The sequence below is a fragment of the Engystomops pustulosus genome, chromosome 3 (assembly GCF_040894005.1).
Source record: "Engystomops pustulosus chromosome 3, aEngPut4.maternal, whole genome shotgun sequence".
Classification (NCBI taxonomy): Eukaryota; Metazoa; Chordata; class Amphibia; order Anura; family Leptodactylidae; genus Engystomops; species Engystomops pustulosus.
Genome location: NC_092413.1, coordinates 198922153 through 198940533, shown reverse-complemented (window position 1 = coordinate 198940533; position 18381 = coordinate 198922153). Strand labels below are relative to the sequence as shown.

Genomic DNA, 18381 nt, shown 5'->3' with positions numbered 1-18381 from the left:
ATCATGTGAAACACTCAGTAAGTAGTTCCTGGAGAAAAGCCTCACATCGAAAGTTCAACATTTTTCCAAAAAATGACTGTTCATGAGGCAATTCCTCTATATCCAGAAATTGTTAGAGATGTTGCTCGTGTGGTTACTGCATTGCCCCAACCCAAGTCAGTGTGGAGAGCCTGTTCTCTAGCCTTCAAATAATTGGGTCAGATTTGAGGTCATCTATGAAGGAGGATCTGATGGAGGCGATACTGTTTCTTAGAAGAAAGCATAGGGGCAGGTGTGACTTTGTTTTGGCTTTGTGCTCCTGCTTTTTTATTTTTCTTGTTCTGCTAGTCATCTGTGTCTTGGGGTGCGTTCACACTGAAGTTTTTCAGATGCCGTTTTTGAAGCCAAAAAAAGTTGTTGATCGTAATGGGTGAGGACTAATCATTGAGAGTTGCTGCTACTCTGTTTTCACTGGTTTGGACATCAAAAACAGCTTCTGAAAATCGGAACATGTGAACGCGCTCTTAGGAGTTTTGCTTCTTCTATTCGTCTCTCTTAAGGTCTTTAGTGTATTTTGCTACTTTTTCATCAAAACTTGCAGATGGCTTTCCCAGGCCTGCCAACAGGAACATGTGCTAAACTAATAGAATATTGCGGCTGTATGGAGAGGACTCCCTCTCCGTACAAGGTGTAATATGCAGCAAACACCCACCAGTGACACAATCATGGGTATTAACCTTTTGATTGCCACCAGAAACTGAAATTGTCTCTGATATAAAAATAAACCCAAAAATTTATAAGCACATTAGGTAACGCCACTTCCAAAAATGTCCGATCTATCAAAATATAATGACAGTCATATACTCTGTGTTTAACCCTGTAATGGAAAATGGCACTCAAATGTCCGAAACGACCCTTTTTTGCTTTTTACAACATAAAAAATGTAATAAACGGTGATCATAAGGTCGTACAGTCCCCAAAATGTCAGTTCCTCACGCAAAAAAATTACATGTCATACAGCTCTGTACACCAGTGTGAAAAAGGTATTGGCGCCAGAAGATTGGAAAACTATTTGTATATATTTTTAATACACAAGGTTTTCATTTTTTTTAAAATGTATGAAAATATTATAAAATCCTGTATAAATTTGGTTTCCCCCACGACATTACCGACCCAAAGAATAAAGTAGAGGTGTTATTTGGAGCGCACAGTGAAAGCCTAAAAATATGAGCACACGAGAAAATGGAAAGTGGATCAAGGGTGAGAACAGAGAAGATATTATTGAGAGCTGCTGCTCCACCTCTTTTTCTCACTCCACTCCTGGTTTGGACATTGAAAACTGCATCTGAAAGCCCGAACATTTGAGCGCACCCTGCATTACAACTTGTGCCAGGCCTGAAGGGTGGAGCATGACTCTAGGATCTAGCAAGGTTTTAGGAATACATTAACCCCTGCGGGTGATTGAAGAGGGCTCACCGGCTGAGCCCTCTCCATAGCCAGTGAGTGTTTGCTACATATCTTTCTCAATCAAAAAATGTCATGGCTTTTGAATGGAGAGGAGCAAAAACTGAAACACAAAAAGGATAAAGGGCATTAGCGGCATTACCTTGTCCTGTAAAAACGTGCAGAACGCAGACATCTGGCTGTGGGCCCCTTGCATCTCCAGGCCCGGTCACGGTCGTACCTTTAGGGTATGAAGAATGTTTGTGTGGAACAATGGCTCAGTATCCCACCGGACCAATGCTTGAGACTAGTCCCTCCATACATAAGGTGTCTTGAAGCTTCAATGGCAACTAAGCATATAATTCTCTATAAGACTAAAAGGCGCACAAAAAATCCTTTGATTTTTCTCAGATATCAGAGGTGCGCTTATAGTCCATTGCGCCTTATATATGAACCTAGTCATTTTAGCAGGCATTTACTGATGGTGTGCCTTATACTCCGGTGCGCCTTATAGTCCGAAAAATACTGTATGTGTAGGCGCGACATGCAGTAACTTCCTATAGCGGGAATGACTCCATTTAGAACACTTACATAGGAAGTGCCGATTCTGTTACACGAGGACGGAGTTATCGTTTACTGCATATTGTGGTTAGCGTGAAGCGCGGGAAGTAATGAGCCCTCGGGGAGAGCGTGCGCTCTGTATATTTAACCAGCTGAGGGATCGCTTTTCTTCCAGGCGTTTTGGTGGTTCTAGCGGGAGCCATAACTCTTAGTGCAGGAAACGGGAACCTCTTCCACTGACAGAAGGCATGAGAGCTCGAGTGGCCGACTGAAAGGAAATCTTGGCAGACGTCCTGGGGAGTGTGAGGTGATTGATTGGAGTCCATGTACAAGTGAAGCTTCTGGCAGAGCGTTAAAGGAAGAATATTTTCCCTTTTTCAAACATTGTATCGCTGCCACCGGAATCGGCGTTCTCCTAGCACACAAATTTCCCCTAGCGTTATGGATCACTTCCACTGTTTTCTGCCAAGACTTCCAAACTAGAAGATCCCCACCGAGACAACCCACTGTAATATCCCATACATGCTTGGGGTATCCCCGTGGGGATCTGAGGCCAGGGTTCACATTTAGGCCTTTTGTGAGGTCTTGTTGTTAATGCATACATAACTTTTCGAGAAACTTTACACAAATCTGTAGTGTACCTGGTGAACATGAGGAAGTGTTTCTGGTCATTATGTGATTTACCAGCAGCTTTCATCTCCGCCATCTGTATCTTTTAGTTTTACATTCTTCTCCGTGCTGGTGAGGGGAGACCTAGCTGCTGTGACTCACCAATACTCCTCCCCTCTCCATAGACTTCCATGTAATCTGACACCTCTGTGAGCTTCTGTCTGTCTTGTAGCTCGTAAGATGGAATTCAGCAAAGATTTCTGAAGGGAAGGAGGGACTACCGTAATACAAGTGCCCGAATAAGTGGAAGGGAGTATTTGATATAAAACATATTACATATATTGCAACATTTCTTGCAGTCGCTTTCTACTATTGATTTATGAAATGTTTCAAGAGTAAAATATAGAAGGGAACATTGCACTAAAGCGTGGCTTTATCAGGATCACTAAGTCTTTTAACGTTTCTTTATAAGATGCAGATGCCCTTGTTATAATTTAAAGGGAACCTATCACAAGACTTAAGCCCATTTATCCTCCAGTCCTTTCAGGTAAGGGATGACATGTCCTTTCTAGAATTGACTCTTTTATGTGATATCTTACTCATTTTCCTATAAAAAAAAAATCTCCTCCAAAGTTCTGTAAAATTTGCTTGAGATCAGTCACTTTTAGATGCTTGAGAAGCTACTATTTTCTTTAGCACCTAGAATAATAACTATAAAACCCTCATCTTTCAGATCACTTCAGGCTTGTGATTCTGTGACCCCAAATGCAGAAAGTTAAAGAACTGTAAAGTTTTTTTTGTTTTCCACAAATCAACAGCTCTTGGGATGTAGAACAACTTTGCCTATTATCTTTTATTAGGTATATCCAGTAGTTTCTTTGCTATACCCCTCAGATTATTTCAGCGCTGAAGTCTCACAGGAGGGGAGGGGCTCTTTGCTCACAGAGGAGGAGGTCATGTGACAGAGTAGCTGAATGTGTTCAGAGCTGTGGATGCATATATCTCCTGCACAGATTAGTGAGGGACAAGATCTCCCCTGTTCCCTGTCAGTCCCTCCATCCCAGTCTATGATTCTACAGAACTTTATCTGTCTCTCTCTTCACCTCCTGCTGCTCCTTCCCCCACCTTCTACTTTTCACCACGCAGAGAAGCTAACCCTTAGTGTTCACGCATCACAGACTATACATTCATTTAACTGTTTTACATATTATTTCTTCCAATTATTACATGTTCCCTGCTCCTCCATATGATGGGAGCTTCAGTGGATTTACATGTGGATATCTCACTGGATTTGATGCTAAATTACTTTGTGAGAGAACACAAGGCATCATGGGATCTGTGGGCAAAGTCAAATGGACTCAGCTTCAGGGCAGATACAGAAAGAGGTTAGTTTCCGCCCACTTCACCTCTGGTGAGAGAAATTTATGTTAAACACATTCAGAACAGAAAATGCCATAACTTTGAAAAGAAAGGGCAAGTAACATAATATGGGCATTGTTCTGTTTGTTCTTAAAGGGGAGATCACATATGATAATTTGATAAAAATCATTATAACTTTACAGTTGCGCTTTAACCCCTTCCCGAAGCGTAATAGTACGAAGCGTAATGAAAAACCAAAAAAGGGCCAATAAGGGGTTAATAAAAAAGGTGAGAATTAGATTTTATCTGCAAGGCGTATTCCCAACTATGTATTTGGCTACTAAGTGACTTAAAACATCATCTTTTATTTAGTTATTTAAAAGGCACGGGTGCCTCCATCATGTTCTTGGCTGACGCGTTTCAGGCAAAGAAGAATGTAGAATCTTTTAATCATAGTGTTTTTTCTTTTATGTCTTTAGCTGCCTGTATCTCCAAATGCATGTGTCCGGGTGCTATAGAACTGTAGGTAGAGATGTCTGAAATGTGCCCTGCAGCCTCTAAACTTGACACATCTCATGCAAATATGACCCTTCTCTTCTCAGCAAAATTTTTTTTATAGGTGAGATTTCACATGGGGAACTTCTAGAAAGGACATTTCATCCGCTACCTGAAGAGGCTGGTAGTTAATTGGGGTAAAATCTGGTGACTGTTTCCCTTTAAGGACCAGATTGTTAACTATTTGACCACCTGAGTCTACAGTAAATGCTGCGTCTTCTATTCCAGTTTATGGATAAAGTCATGTAATTATAAATGTAGATCTCTTCTGCACGCTGTGTAATAGTTTTGTGTATAAAAAAAATATTACTTTTTCTCTTCAGCAAACCTGGACTCCATGTTGTCAGAGTATGATGTTATCTCATTGTCCGGCATCCAGCAGCACTCCATCAGGAAGCGGGATCTGGAGCCGCAGTCTCATGTGGAGAGGATGGTGGATTTCACTGCCCTGGACAGGTAATATACATTGGGGCAGATTTACTTACCCGGTCCGTTCGCGATCCAGCGGCGCGTTCTCTGCGGTGGATTCGGGTCCGGCCGGGATTCACTAAGGTAGTTCCTCCGCCGTCCACCAGGTGGCGCTGCTGCGCTGAAGTTCCCCGGAGGCGCGCTGGAATGCCCTGAAATTCACCGGCCTATACCTGGTGAAGGTAAGTGTAATTTTCGCTACACATTTTTTGTCTTAAATGCGGCTGTGTTTCCGAATCCGTCAGGTTTTCGTTCGGCCACGCCCCCTCGATTTCCGTCGCGTGCATGCCAGCGCCGATGCGCCACAATCCGATCGCGTGCGCCAAAATCCCGGGGCAATTCAGGTACAATCGGCGCAAATCGGAAATATTCGGGTAACACGTCGGGAAAACGCGAATCGGGCCCTTAGTAAATGACCCCCATTGTATCCAGTAACAGTGATAGGAAATGGAGTGTATGGTCTGGACTGGGAGATGAGTCCTAGAGTATTTCCCTCTATGGCCGTTTTTATGTATTATTATAAAGTTGAGTGTTTTTTTTTTTTTTTTTTTGTAATTAAATTTAATTCATCACATTTTGTGTTTTTTTTTTTTTTTTTTTTTTTTTTTCAGACATTTTAAATTGTACCTAACCTCCGATGCCGATCATCTCTCTGAAAATCTAAAAGCCGTAATAGTGGATGGAAATGGTAAAGAAAAAGAATATCACGTAAAGCGCTCCGACTTCTTCACTGGGCATGTTGTTGGTGAGTAAATACTTACATGAAATTTACTATTTGTAGGTGAAACACTGGGGCGAGATAGAAACTTCAGAGGGCATGTATCATACAACAGCACCTTGTGCGTCAGTGTATGATGAAACCCCCTCCCCGGATACATCAGGAGGTCCTGACTGGCGTAGAAGTGCGATGTTACCCTCTCAGATATGTGGAGATAGAGGCCTTTTATCTGATACAACACAAAGTTACTTAGTTGTATTTACTTAAATATTAGTGACCATAGATTTTCTACCTAAATCTACCCTAAAACTCCATCATGATAAACCAGGGACACTTGCTCATAGATCCAGTCACAGTGACTGTAGTAATCTCCTTATAATTGTTATCCATGGCTTCTTTGCTTTTAAAATCATTTTTTAGAATGATGCTAATGAACAAGAGCCAGAAGGGCCCTGGGATGTTACCAGGGCACGCCCGTGCTGCAGCTTTGCCGGCAGTTACAAGGTGCAGGAGCACTTTTCCGTACCTCTATGTGCTGAAACTTCCTCTGTGATGTACATCAGGCAGAGGTCAGGCCCTTAGATCGCCACGTACGAAAATTAGCTAAAAATTGCCCCGGTCACTAGAGCCTTTTCAGGCCGCGTCACTAAGGGGTTAAACAAAAAATTAATCCGTGAAAAAAAATCATCAGTTCCAGATCTGACGCCCTAATCTCCAATGTCGGAGTTAACGTAGTGAACAGAACCAGAAGTAAAGTTACCGGGCTTGGCAGCAGCATACACCGGATCGGTAACCAGTATCAGTACCATGGAAAACTTTGGAGAGTCTTTCATTTCTCATAATAATCATTCATTAATACCGATCACCATTGTAATTTGCAATCTATTCCACATCCATGTAAAGAAGTTATGTCTGCCTAATATATATTTTTATTCATTAGCCTTTGGACTGTTTTTATAATTCTTAGTCATGAGGGTTTTTTTGTTTTTTAGGAGAGCACAATTCAAAGGTCATAGCACACATTGGCGATGGTGATTTCACAGCGCGGATCGCAACAGATGGAGAGGAATATAACATTGAGGTAGGGTCCCTTTATTACGTGGACATATTTGCCATCACGACCATTGCTCCAACTCGGAGTGAGCCTGCAATACCAACTTTGTTTAGCCACCTAAGTGAATAACTAGAATGGTGTACCTTGGGGCGTACAAGCCCTGCCCTCGCGAGCTGACTCTTGGGTGGAAAGGTGGGGGGAATTGTTCTTGATCATTGCAGTTTGATTAAAACATATGTCCAATGCTGCTAAATTTTTTATAGGGTTTTGTTGTAACTGATTGATGTTGTAGAATGTACTGTGTAATACTTGCACAGCCTTTCACATGTACCGTATTTTCTCAGAAATCAAAGGTGCGCCTTATATATAACCCGTACTTACAGACAACAGCTGCCTTGAACTGTGCACAGGTCTGCCACCTGCTGGTCATTCATCCTTATAATCAGGTGCGCCTTATAATCCGGTGCGCCTTATATATGAACCTAGACGTTGCATTTATTGATGGTGCGCCTTATATTCCGGTGGGCCTTCTAGTTTGAAAAATACGGTAGTATACTCTATTGATCAAGTTGTAAGGCATGACTATCTGTTTATTGGTGTTCAGAAAACGCAAATACAGGCAATCCCCTACTTAAGAACACTCGACTTACATACGACCCCTAGTTACAAACGGACCTCTGGATATTGGTAATTTATTGTACTTTAGTCCTAGGCTACAATAATCAGCTGTAACAGTTATCACAGGTGTCTGTAATGAAGCTTTAGTGTTAATCCTGGTTCTTATGACAATCCAAGATTTTTAAAATCCAATTGTCACAGAGACCAAAAAAGTTCTGGCTGGGATTACAATGATAAAATATACAGTTCCGACTTGCATACAAATACAACTTAAGAACAAACCTACAGACCCTATCTTGTATGTAACCCGGGGACTGCCTGTAGTCAACTTACTCTCTCTCATCCTTGGCAAGCCGCTGCCTCAAGCACCAGCAAGTACTGCAGCTCAAAATTCATTTACACACACTCCCTTCTGGTCTAACAGCAGACATCACAGTCTGATACAGCAAGTCCTGCTGCTTCTCTCCCTTTACCATACCCCCTTCCTGTCTCACAGCAGACAGCTCAGCTTGACATAGCACAGTCCTACTGCTTCCCTCCATCAGCCATACCCTCTTCTTGTGTCACAACAGACAGCTCTGGCTGACATGGCATTGTTCTGCTTCTCTCCCTGAGCCGTACCCCTTCCTGTCTCACAGCAGACAGCTGCTTCCATCCCACAGCTACACACCCTACTTGTGAAACACTGCTTTTGAGAGTGCCTGAGATAACCAAGGGCTGTACTCTGCAATTTTGTGTAGCTACCATAGTATTAAATGGAGTGACAGGATCCATGCTCAACTCAGCCTCATTTAAATAGTGAGAGCGTCAACACTGAACTGCTGGGGTCCCTTCTTGTAATGAGTGGGGGGTCTTCACTAATCAAATTTGGTACAACTCATGTACAGGAGGAATAATAAACAGAAATGTATTTTTAGGGTAACTTTAAAGTTTTAACTGGACTAGCTACTTATACAAAGGATGTATGTGATGCGTGTATATCATAAATGTACATGGTTCCTTTAAATTAAGAATCTCTTTTCTTGTAGCCTCTGTGGAGGTTTACAGGGAACGCGTCGAGAGATAACCTGCTGGTGTATCGATCTGAAGACATCCGAGAAGTCTCCCGTCTACAGTCCTCCAAAGTGTGTGGTTACGTCCAATCAGAACAGGACGTCTTCCGAAACCAGGAGGAGTCTGGAGGTAAAGGTAGTTTTGGCTTTCTCATTCCTAATTCACAGCTTGGTTACTGTTCACATCATTTTAGTATTTAGTTGAAGCTGGATGAAACTATTGCAAAAAAACAGACTAGTCATGGCCTGCGGATTAACCTGTATTTGTGTTCTCCAAGCATTTAATATTGTGTTGACTAGTCTGCAGATTCCTGAGAGACGTCCGGGAGTCTGCAGACTCCTTAGGCCTGAGATGCTCGTAGGCGATCTGTGTAGCAGGTGTGTCTTTGTGTATTCACACACATGAGTAAGCTCCATATGAACCTGCTGCAGTTATAAGAACATCATTGTCTTGTGCAGGAGGACAGCCATTTCATTATACAGGCTGGTACCGGGCGGAGGGGGAGACTTCATTCATTTCATCACACAGGCACATAGTGGAGGAATTTCTGGAGCCATAAAACTGGTACTGGTGTGGTCACCCAGGCTGGATCCCGGCCAAGCACATGACTGGGTGCATAAGAGGGAGTAAGTGCCCTCTCCATAAAAAGCCAAGTGGGCACAATCCGTATAAAGATGGGACAAGTCCTACCTTTTGAGGTGCGGTCACCCAGTCGGGTCATGGTGCAGTGAGGCACGGTCATAGACCTCTATTGGGGACATGATCTGGGGGTGTGCATGGGACAAGGGGGGTCCTGAGTTCCCTGTTCAAGGAGGAGTTTTATCGGAGCGGTGACCATGGCATTCAAAGTCAAATGGGTAATGGAAAGAGCTGAATACAGTGATCTCCATCAGTCCTATAGATATCACAATGGTGAAAAGGATTGGGGTCTGACCTTCTTGACTCCTGTGATCAGACACCCAACCCTGTGGATAGGTGATGAATGTGGTTTGTAGGGCAACCCCTTAAAGGGAAAGATCCAATATAACGGAACATCTATCACCTTATGGGCACCTAGTAAATTGGTCCCAAAAGACATCATTACCAGAACCAATAATAAATCTTGATATAAAACTTGGGGTCTCAGACTCTGGAATATGATCCATTCTATTATTCTATTGCCAAGTAATCAGCACAGGCGGCCGGCTGCGTGATGGATGTTCACGTTCTCCAGCAGCTCGGTTGATGTTGCAGCGTCTCCTCGGCTGCTTATTGTCATACGGCAGTAATGATCATCCTTGCAGAAGGTGAAAAAGCATAAGGCTTGAGATTAGCAGTAAGTGCTGCCTCCCCACCCCCTCCGCCTTGGCTGCCCACTCACTTGTAATGAAGAAGAACAGCTACTGCGTGGGGAGAATCTGGTACAGAGTCATTGCCTCCTCAGGAGCATCTTCTCTGTGTGGGATAATACTCCATTACATGCATCTCTATGGGAGGTGGATACTTATGTCTGTACGGCCGCGGTCAGGGGGATGTAATGCTGGATAATGGTTTTATATGCTGTATAACACAGGTCTTACTATGAAGAGTATCGGCCCTGTCCCGATTCACAGGCGTTAACCCCCGCCATGGAGGGATGGATTTTGTTGTCGACAATGTACATGTGATCAGCAAAGGTTCATCCCAAGTGTGTGGTCACCCCCAAAACCTTAATCTAATGCTGGATAGTATTCATAGCTATGGGGCTATTACATAAATAATCTGGACATGTAGAAGATTACTTTAAGAGGATGTAGAGCCTTAGGGCATGGAAATCTCTAAATGACACGGTGGTTGATAATAAGCCACAAAAGGGATTTCTGTATTGTTTGATTTTGAGAATAAGGAGAAGCATCTGCAGTGGTGGTGATGAGTTGTACTTCAAAGAAGAATGAGGAAACGTGGATTGTAGTCCTGGAAGTTTGCCAGGAGGTGGAAGGTAAGGTTATGTATGACGCACAGGAGTTTTTCAGCAGTGACTTCATAAACTACTGTACATTTTGCACTCGTGGATTGTTCCAAATTTGTTCCAAATTGCTCCATGCTTCAATGGTAGATTACATTTCAACAAACTTCCTCTGCTCAGCTCCTCCTGCTCTATAACATGCTGCCAGCAGATGGGACAAGATGTACAATATGTTTAGCTCCTCCTGCTCTATAACATGCTGCCTGCAGATAGGACACTATGTACAATCTGCTCAGCTCCCCCTGCTCTATAACATGCTGCCTGCAGATAGGACACTATGTACAATATGCCCAGCTCCTCCTGCTCTATAACATGCTTCCTGCAGATAGGACACTATGTACAATGTGCTCAGCTCCCCCTGCTCTATAACATGCTGCCTGCAGATAGGACACTATGTACAATGTGCTCAGCTCCCCCTTCTCTATAACATGCTAACACTATGGGGTACATTTACTTACCCGTCCACGGTGTTCACAGAAAGTGCATTGTGCGACGATTCACTAAGATCGTGCGCCCGATATCCTGCATGTGTCGCTTCCCCGCTCAGGTCCGACAAAGTTCACCTTCTTCTTCCTGATGCATGTGAGTTTATTGTCTTGTGACTCAATTTGAAAGTTAAATCCCGCGCGCAGTCCGAATTAGTTGGACCCCCTGATTTCTGTTGCATGAAAGCCAGCGCAGCTGCGCCAAAATCCAATCATGTGCGACACAATCCCCTGTTAAATACCTGTCACAGCCGTGCAAAACCCGATTATGTCAGGAAGTCTGACGGAAGTGCGTCCGCGGACCCTTCGTAAATAAGCATCTATGTACAATTTGCTCAGCTCCTCCTGCTCTATAACATGCTGCCTGCAGATCGGCCACCATGTACAATCTGCTCACCTCTTCCTGCTCTATAACATGCTGCCTGCAGATAGGACACTATGTACAATATGCTCAGCTCCTCCTGCTCTATAACATGCTGCCTGCAGATAGGACACTATGTACAATATGCTCAGCTCCTCCTGCTCTATAACATGCTGCCTGCAGATTGGACATTATAGAATCTCCTCAGCTCCTCCTGTATGTACGATGTCACCATTTCCCAGCTATCGTTGTGTATGTTTATATCCACCTTTTATAGGAAGGGCTCTTTTGTTTTTAACAGAGAATAGAGTTTCTAGTCAAGGTCAATTAGTTTCCAGAAAAATGCTCTTCTCGGTGAGTGTAAGAAGCTTGTGGCGAGATGCCCTCAGGTCCTGTAGTGGTGCTCAGAAGGAATGAGTCATCCATAGCTTTGCTTGGAAGCCCCTCATTAGGGATCGTGTTCTCTTCAAAGTTCTTCTATAACTAAGCAACTAATTATGTGCGGAGCACTCGGTCTGTCACTTATCCTACTACAGCTGTGAGGAGCCGCACTTACAGGACTTACCAGCTCTAAGGACCTTGTAGATGGGCTGCTCGCTCTTCCTTAATTGTTTAGGTTCTCCGTTGTAATCCACAGCACTCCCAGAAGTCATGTGATTAAAGGTATATGTATTATAGGCGTCTATGTACATCTGCTCTCATGATTGGTGGAGGTCTGACAGCAGGGACCCCTACAATCATGAGAACAGGACCCCTTATCGGTAGCGAGAGCAGGATCCCCAGTAATATGGAGAACAGGGGGTGGAGCAGCAGTCGAGCATCCATACTGCCAGTGCATTCAACTGTAATGGAGTGTTGGTAAATGCTGAGCACAGCGCTCAGGAATCTCCAGCACTCACTTTTGCTCTCTATGAGAGGGCAGGAGATCGGTGATATCTGTACTTGACAATTTCCAACACTCCAGTTCAATGAATGGAAGGGTAATATGTATTCTAAACCTGTCACTCCATCAATTAGTGAGATCTGATCTGGGGAACAGGGGGTCCCGTTCTCATGGTCAATGGGTTGTCCAGCAGATAGGCCATCAACAATCAGCTTTTATCCTCAATTCTATGGCACAATTTCTCTAAGGACAACCCCTTTAAGTTTTGCGCCGTATGAATTAACTAGTTAAAGCACGACTACTAATTAAATCACTGCAGATACTATCAGTCGTGACTCTCCTACATCAATATTTAAGCATATCCAAACTTACAGCGACCTCGCTCATTGACTTTAAAGGGGTGAACAGGGGTTCCTGTATTTTTGGCTTCAGGCTTCTCCATTTTTGCCGCCAAAAATACCCAAACGGCTAACAGAACGGCACATTAATACCCCGAAAACAGATGTGGACTGCAGAAGCAGCCGTTTCCAGAAATGGCTATTCCTGTAGTGTGACCTTTCCAGGAAAGAGGAAATATATTCATGAAAAATCTGATGGAAATAACTTTGTTGTCGGAGGGCTCTGCCAGGACTCTACGTTTCCTTCTATAGTAACGGAGGAGAGGAATCTTAAAATAACATTCTGCTTCCTGCTGTTACTTTGAACATCTTCTCTGCAGTTCAGGGTCGGGGATGGCGAAATACATTTTGGGTGGATTCACTCTCAGAAGATTTGTTGCTTTTGTCTCATTCATTAATCTTCAGAAATCACATTCTGCAGAATCCACACCATTGACACTTATGGATTTTGCCTTCCGTGCCGTTCCGTTGACGGCGCGACCCGAACATATTACCGGGGAGTTTCTCTGGCCAATCATAGCCATGGCTAATTTCTAAGGGCATCAATTTTCCTGACGGGAGCGGTATGGCGCACCGTTCCGTAGCCGGGAGAGAGATAGGACATGTTGTATCATTCTCCGGAATACGGCGCCGTGCGCAATGTTTCTCTACGGAGAGGGGCGGGGGTGAGCAGCGCTCATCCCCTCCTTCTCTCCCCGGAGCCAACTCGGCGGACACAATGTAGCCTAACTCTGTTATTCCTCTTGTCAATATATGAAAACTTTATCAACTGGAAAATCATAATTCTCCACTGACCCCGTTGTTAGTGTGAATGGGCATACCACAAACTGGTAACACCCATTTGTCAATGTATTCATCCATATTTCTGAGGAATAACGTAAGTAATGGATAGTTCCATATTGATTAATCAGATTATGATGCAAATCTGTCATCATTTGCACCAAGAACTTCATTGTTTCTTATTGCTGTTATTTATTCTTTTCTTAAATTATTATGACTTTTAAAACAAAGGGTTTTGGCTTCAGACAAAATGTGTTGCACCAAGGATCTATTCCTTATTTCGGGGTCCAAACACACAGTTTCTGACACATATTTCCGCTAACTGCATATCCCCAATTCTAAAAGGAAAGTCACTTCTGTTTTTTAGAAGTCTGTTCATTCCAATGGGAGGGGATTTTGCCACAGACTTTCCTTCGGGTAAAATCCGCTGTATGATCAAGCCCGAAGGATTGACCTGCTACATTCTGGGGCTCATTTACTAAGGGTCCATCGGACGCATTTTCGTCGGGTTTCCTGACTATTTCCATTTTGCGCCAAATTGCCCCGGGATTTTGGCGCACGTGATCGGATTGTGGTGCATCGGCGCCGGCTTGCACGCAACAGAAATTGGGGGGCGTGGGCGTAGGACAACCCGACGGATTCGGACAAGCCGTGGAATTTAAAAAAGGAATTGTGTCGCAAGATCAGCACTCACATGCACCAGGAAGAAGCAGGTGAACTCCGCCGGACCTGAGCACGGAAGCGACACATGCAGGATATCGGGCGCACGACCTTAGTGAATCGTGGCAGACCCGAATCCTCATCGGACAACACACCGCGGGATCGCAATGGGACAGGTAAGTAAATCTGCCCCAATGCGTTTGGGTCTTGTTTGTCATGCAGTGCAAATAAACTAAGTACACCAGAATTTGTCAAACAAAAAGCTTGATGATCAAGTGTGAACAGAGACGTTGTTGTAATCATTGTATACTAGTCTAGTATTTCCTGTTTGTCACTGATGGAGGTGAGCGCAGCGAGGCATCAGTAATACGGACGACTTGTATACACGCTGCCTTCATTCTGTCTGACACATCCCATCATGTCTGTGAAATGATGTGACCTGTACTTCTCCTCTAGCCTGGCACTAGAAACATCTCGTTATCTTCCTGCACGTTGGGGACAGGGTTAGTCTCTGTTCACACTGGTGACTTGCCCTGAGGGTAATGTCATCATCTCATTGCTAGGGATTGAAGCACTCTAGGTCCCCAAACAGCTGATAGGAATAGGCCACCAGTATCAAACATGGCTCCTACAGTGGTTTCCCGGACCCCCATACATCCCTCACACTAAATGGGGTCTTCAGTATATGATTAGTGAGGACCCCGCACTGATCAGCTCTTCTGGGAGCTATATAGTGGATGGTGCATGAAGCAGAAGGCGCCACTCTTTGTATGGTGGCCATATATAGAACTGCAGCCCAACTCCTTTTAAAGGTGTTTTGGACTAAAGCTGGAGTTTTTAGTAACTTTTTTTTATAACTCAAGCTCTGACATCTTTATTTTTTGGGAGGATGTGCGGATAATTGCCCGTATTTGCTGGACCAGGCCATACACATCTAGTTTCATTCCCCGGCATCTGAAATAATTGCACCACAGATCTTTAAAGATGGTCGTCTGCTGTCGGCCATCACTGGTGATCATTATTAGCTGTTTTGACCATGTTTTATCAGTTTTACTATCCGATCTTGGTAAAATCTATTACTTATGTTGTTCCTGTCCAAAGAAAGTGATGGCCTAGCTCTAGCCTTGGTGTAATGTTGAGTTTATTGGGGGTCTGGCTTGAAGGATCCTACCAATACATGACTCCTCACCCTGCACCATGGGCAATCAGACCCCCAGAAATGAGAGGGGCATCTCCGATCTATATGTGCGATGGGCATAACCCATTGGATGTATTGAGTGTCTTCCAATAATACGCAGCACTTTGTGGTGGCAGTGCGCCAGGCGGTGAGTATCATCGGTGGAGGTGGGCGCGCAGGGATCTATTAAATATATGTGTATGGTGGAATGGAGCCAGGGAGATTCAGTAATGCTCCGAAATACACAGCAGGTAATGCAGAGTAATGTACTTAATTTACCTGATTATTCATTTATAGCCGGAGCCATAAGTGTCGGCCTCTTACTGGAAATCCGCTAAAGTGCAGCATGAATCATCAGATGAGGGATATCCCTTTGCACTGTTTAGGCAACGCTCCAAATTTAAGGGGGAGTTTAATGAAATCCCTTTGTATTGTGTACAGTCTGTTGTTTGGAAAAAAAAACGGGTGCACCTGTAGACATGACCACGCCTCTGGTGCACCCGTCTTCTTCAAACGGACTGTACAGAAAATATGGGATTTCATTAAACTCCACCCTAAATTTTACATGAATCGTTACATGAATTGCCATAGAATCGTTATACAATTCCAAATATTATGTAGGAGCTTTATTGTTTTTCATGGAGACTCAAAGGATGAAGCGTCTGTAGAGCGAATGAGTCAGTGAGTGCGATGCTTATGAGTCAGAGGACATTCAGAGGGAGATTATCATTACACCGGCTCTTAGCGGTTTACATAGATTATATCACAGCAAGATATTATACCGAATATTATACGTGTCTGTTTACTCTACATTCATCTGTAATTTTCAGGCAGAATAAAATAACATAAAAAAATTGCTGTACATGAAGGTCTGTTTTGTAAAGCCAAAATTATGTGGACGACTAGAGAAAGGCTTCTGTGCACATAAAGAATAATAATTTGTTGTACCCCTCTTGTGCTGGAGATATCCTCTTCTGCACTGAGACTAGGGCAAGGTACTGGGATGTCACATTCAGGAAGACCATAAGAGTATTAGTAAACTTATCCACTATACATACGATCATACTAGGACAGGGGCCTTCAAGACCCCGAGCAGATGCTTCACCATCACTTCTGTGGGGCTGTACATGGTGCATGTACTTGGTTTCCTAGTTGTGTGGAGGGTCAGGGAAATAATTTACGGAGACTTTGTCAATTAAGGCCGCCTTGCAGGCGTGTGGAGACTTATAGCCATTGATGCTCTACTAGAGGATACTGGGGAAATGGGCAAATAAGTTTTCCTAGATGGGACAAGGAAAACCATGCCTCCTTTGCTCCCTTGTAAGGCAGCCCCTCAACCATCAAGCATGACTTTCAGGAAGCCTAATGACATGATTAGGGATTAAAGCCAAACCATTACAGTATATCTATTCCAGAATAAAACAGATTACCAACGGTAGTCAGCACTGTTTTGACATGATTGCATCTCATCAGTAGAGTGTAGCAAGTTGTGTGGAGCCTTCAGCTCTCTCCACTGTGTAGGTGGCACCCAGTGGCCTATTGTGCCATCTGTCACTGCCCTGCCTGTTTGTTTACAGGGGCATGGCAGCTCCTCTCCAACAACTTCCGGTGGCCTGGCGTGTCCCCCCGTCTCCTGTCCCATCACCTGCTACAGCGCTGGGACATAGGGTTGGGAGGGGGGTGTTAGCTGCCGTGCCCCTGCTTAACAGACGGCGGTGCAGGACACTGAGAGCCCCGAGGAAGGCAAGTATAGGTTCTTCATAGCCCCAGCTCAACAATAAAGTCTTTATTAATGTCTGACAACCCCTTTAAGGGTGAATACAGCTATAAACCAGTGGTAGATTTTCTTCATGGTTGGAAATGTGAGCACCAAATCAAGATCCATTGCTCACCTATTTATTTAACTGCCTATATCACCAGTTCTGTAAATCACAGAACCACAAGCCTGATCCGAAAGATAAGCTTAATATGATACCAGCACCATGTTTCTAGGTGCTAGAAAAGATGGGAGCATCTGAAGTGACTCTCCCCCTGTCTAAACTAGACTAATTTCAGGCAAATATGACTCTTCTCTGCTCATTTTTACATGACTTTGGAGGAGATTATTCATAGGGAAGCAGCTGAATTTCCATATAAAGGAGGGAATTCTAGAAAGGACATTTCTTATATGGGATGGGACTGTAATGGAGTATTAATTCCCTTCAACCAATTTAAGACATTCAGTCTAGACTGCATTGGGGAGCACTTGGGGTGCATGTAGCAGTATAACTAGATTGTGGGATATGCTGGTTGTATTATATATGTGTAGTCTTCAAATATATAATGTGTGTCACAGTATAGGACATCATGAGCGACTGCACACATCTCATATATGTCACAAGTCATGTCCAAGGGAAAGAAATGTCAGTACTCAAATGTGTTTCCAGAAAAGAATAGCCGTGTTTTCCTCAACCTGGACAAATCCTTCAGTAATAATCAATAAAACTCTCCTTTGCTTTTCTTTTTATGCAGACGCTGAACATTTTCATCGAGAGAAAAGGCAGAGACCTCCCCCAGATCCCACCAAGAACACGTGTAAGATGCTGGTGGTGGCCGACCATCGCTTCTTCAGATACATGGGACGCAAGGAAGAGAGCACCACCATAAATTATCTGGTAAGGGACCCGCATTCATGAGACGTAGTGATCTGACAAGTCCTTCTTAGAGGAGTTTTCTGCTTTGGACTATCCCTATTTGTTAGGCTGCATTCACAGGACCGTCGGGGGGACGTATGTATCCATACACATGGAAAAGATAGGATATGTCCTTTCTTTCCCTTTGTTACGGCGCCGAGCAATATGCATCGCTATGGAGAGGGGAGGGGGCACCCCTCGTCCTCTCCATCGCGGCGAACATATGGGGGGGGCGTACGTTCGTGTGAATGCAGCCTAAGTCGGGTGTCTTGACAGTAATATTATAGCAAAGGGTCTCAATACTATGATTCACAGTGATCAAAATGGAAGAGGTGTTCAGTTTTTCTGCAGCGCCTCCAGAGGGAAAATGAAACATTACACAGTGAGACAAGAAACATTACACAGTGAGACAACAAGAGACGCTCCTTGTACTTATTCTGGGATTGTTCTTTAGCTGTACGTAGATGTGAGTCCCAAAATAATGGCCCCACATGAATCAGTTTACATTTTGTGCTCCTGTTTTTCCCATCATCGGCTCATTGATTAATGTTATGACTTGACAAT

General features: G+C 43.8%; 1 protein-coding gene across 4 annotated transcripts in view; it reads left to right on the top strand.

The window, feature by feature from the left end:
* Window positions 1-18381, top strand: part of ADAM17 (ADAM metallopeptidase domain 17) — a 36541-nt gene that overhangs the window by 5681 nt on the left and 12479 nt on the right. Inside the window, exons 2-7 of one of the 4 annotated variants that reach the window (XM_072143560.1) lie at window positions 4431-4570; window positions 4830-4962; window positions 5586-5719; window positions 6685-6773; window positions 8393-8552; window positions 17657-17799. In XM_072143560.1, the coding sequence (XP_071999661.1) occupies window positions 4844-4962; window positions 5586-5719; window positions 6685-6773; window positions 8393-8552; window positions 17657-17799 (645 nt within the window). In that variant the 5' untranslated portion in view covers window positions 4431-4570; window positions 4830-4843. Of the gene's footprint in view, window positions 1-4430; window positions 4571-4829; window positions 4963-5585; window positions 5720-6684; window positions 6774-8392; window positions 8553-10350; window positions 10375-17656; window positions 17800-18381 lie in introns of those variants that run through there. The other 3 variants (XM_072143559.1, XM_072143558.1, XM_072143561.1) reach the window with 3 other exon arrangements.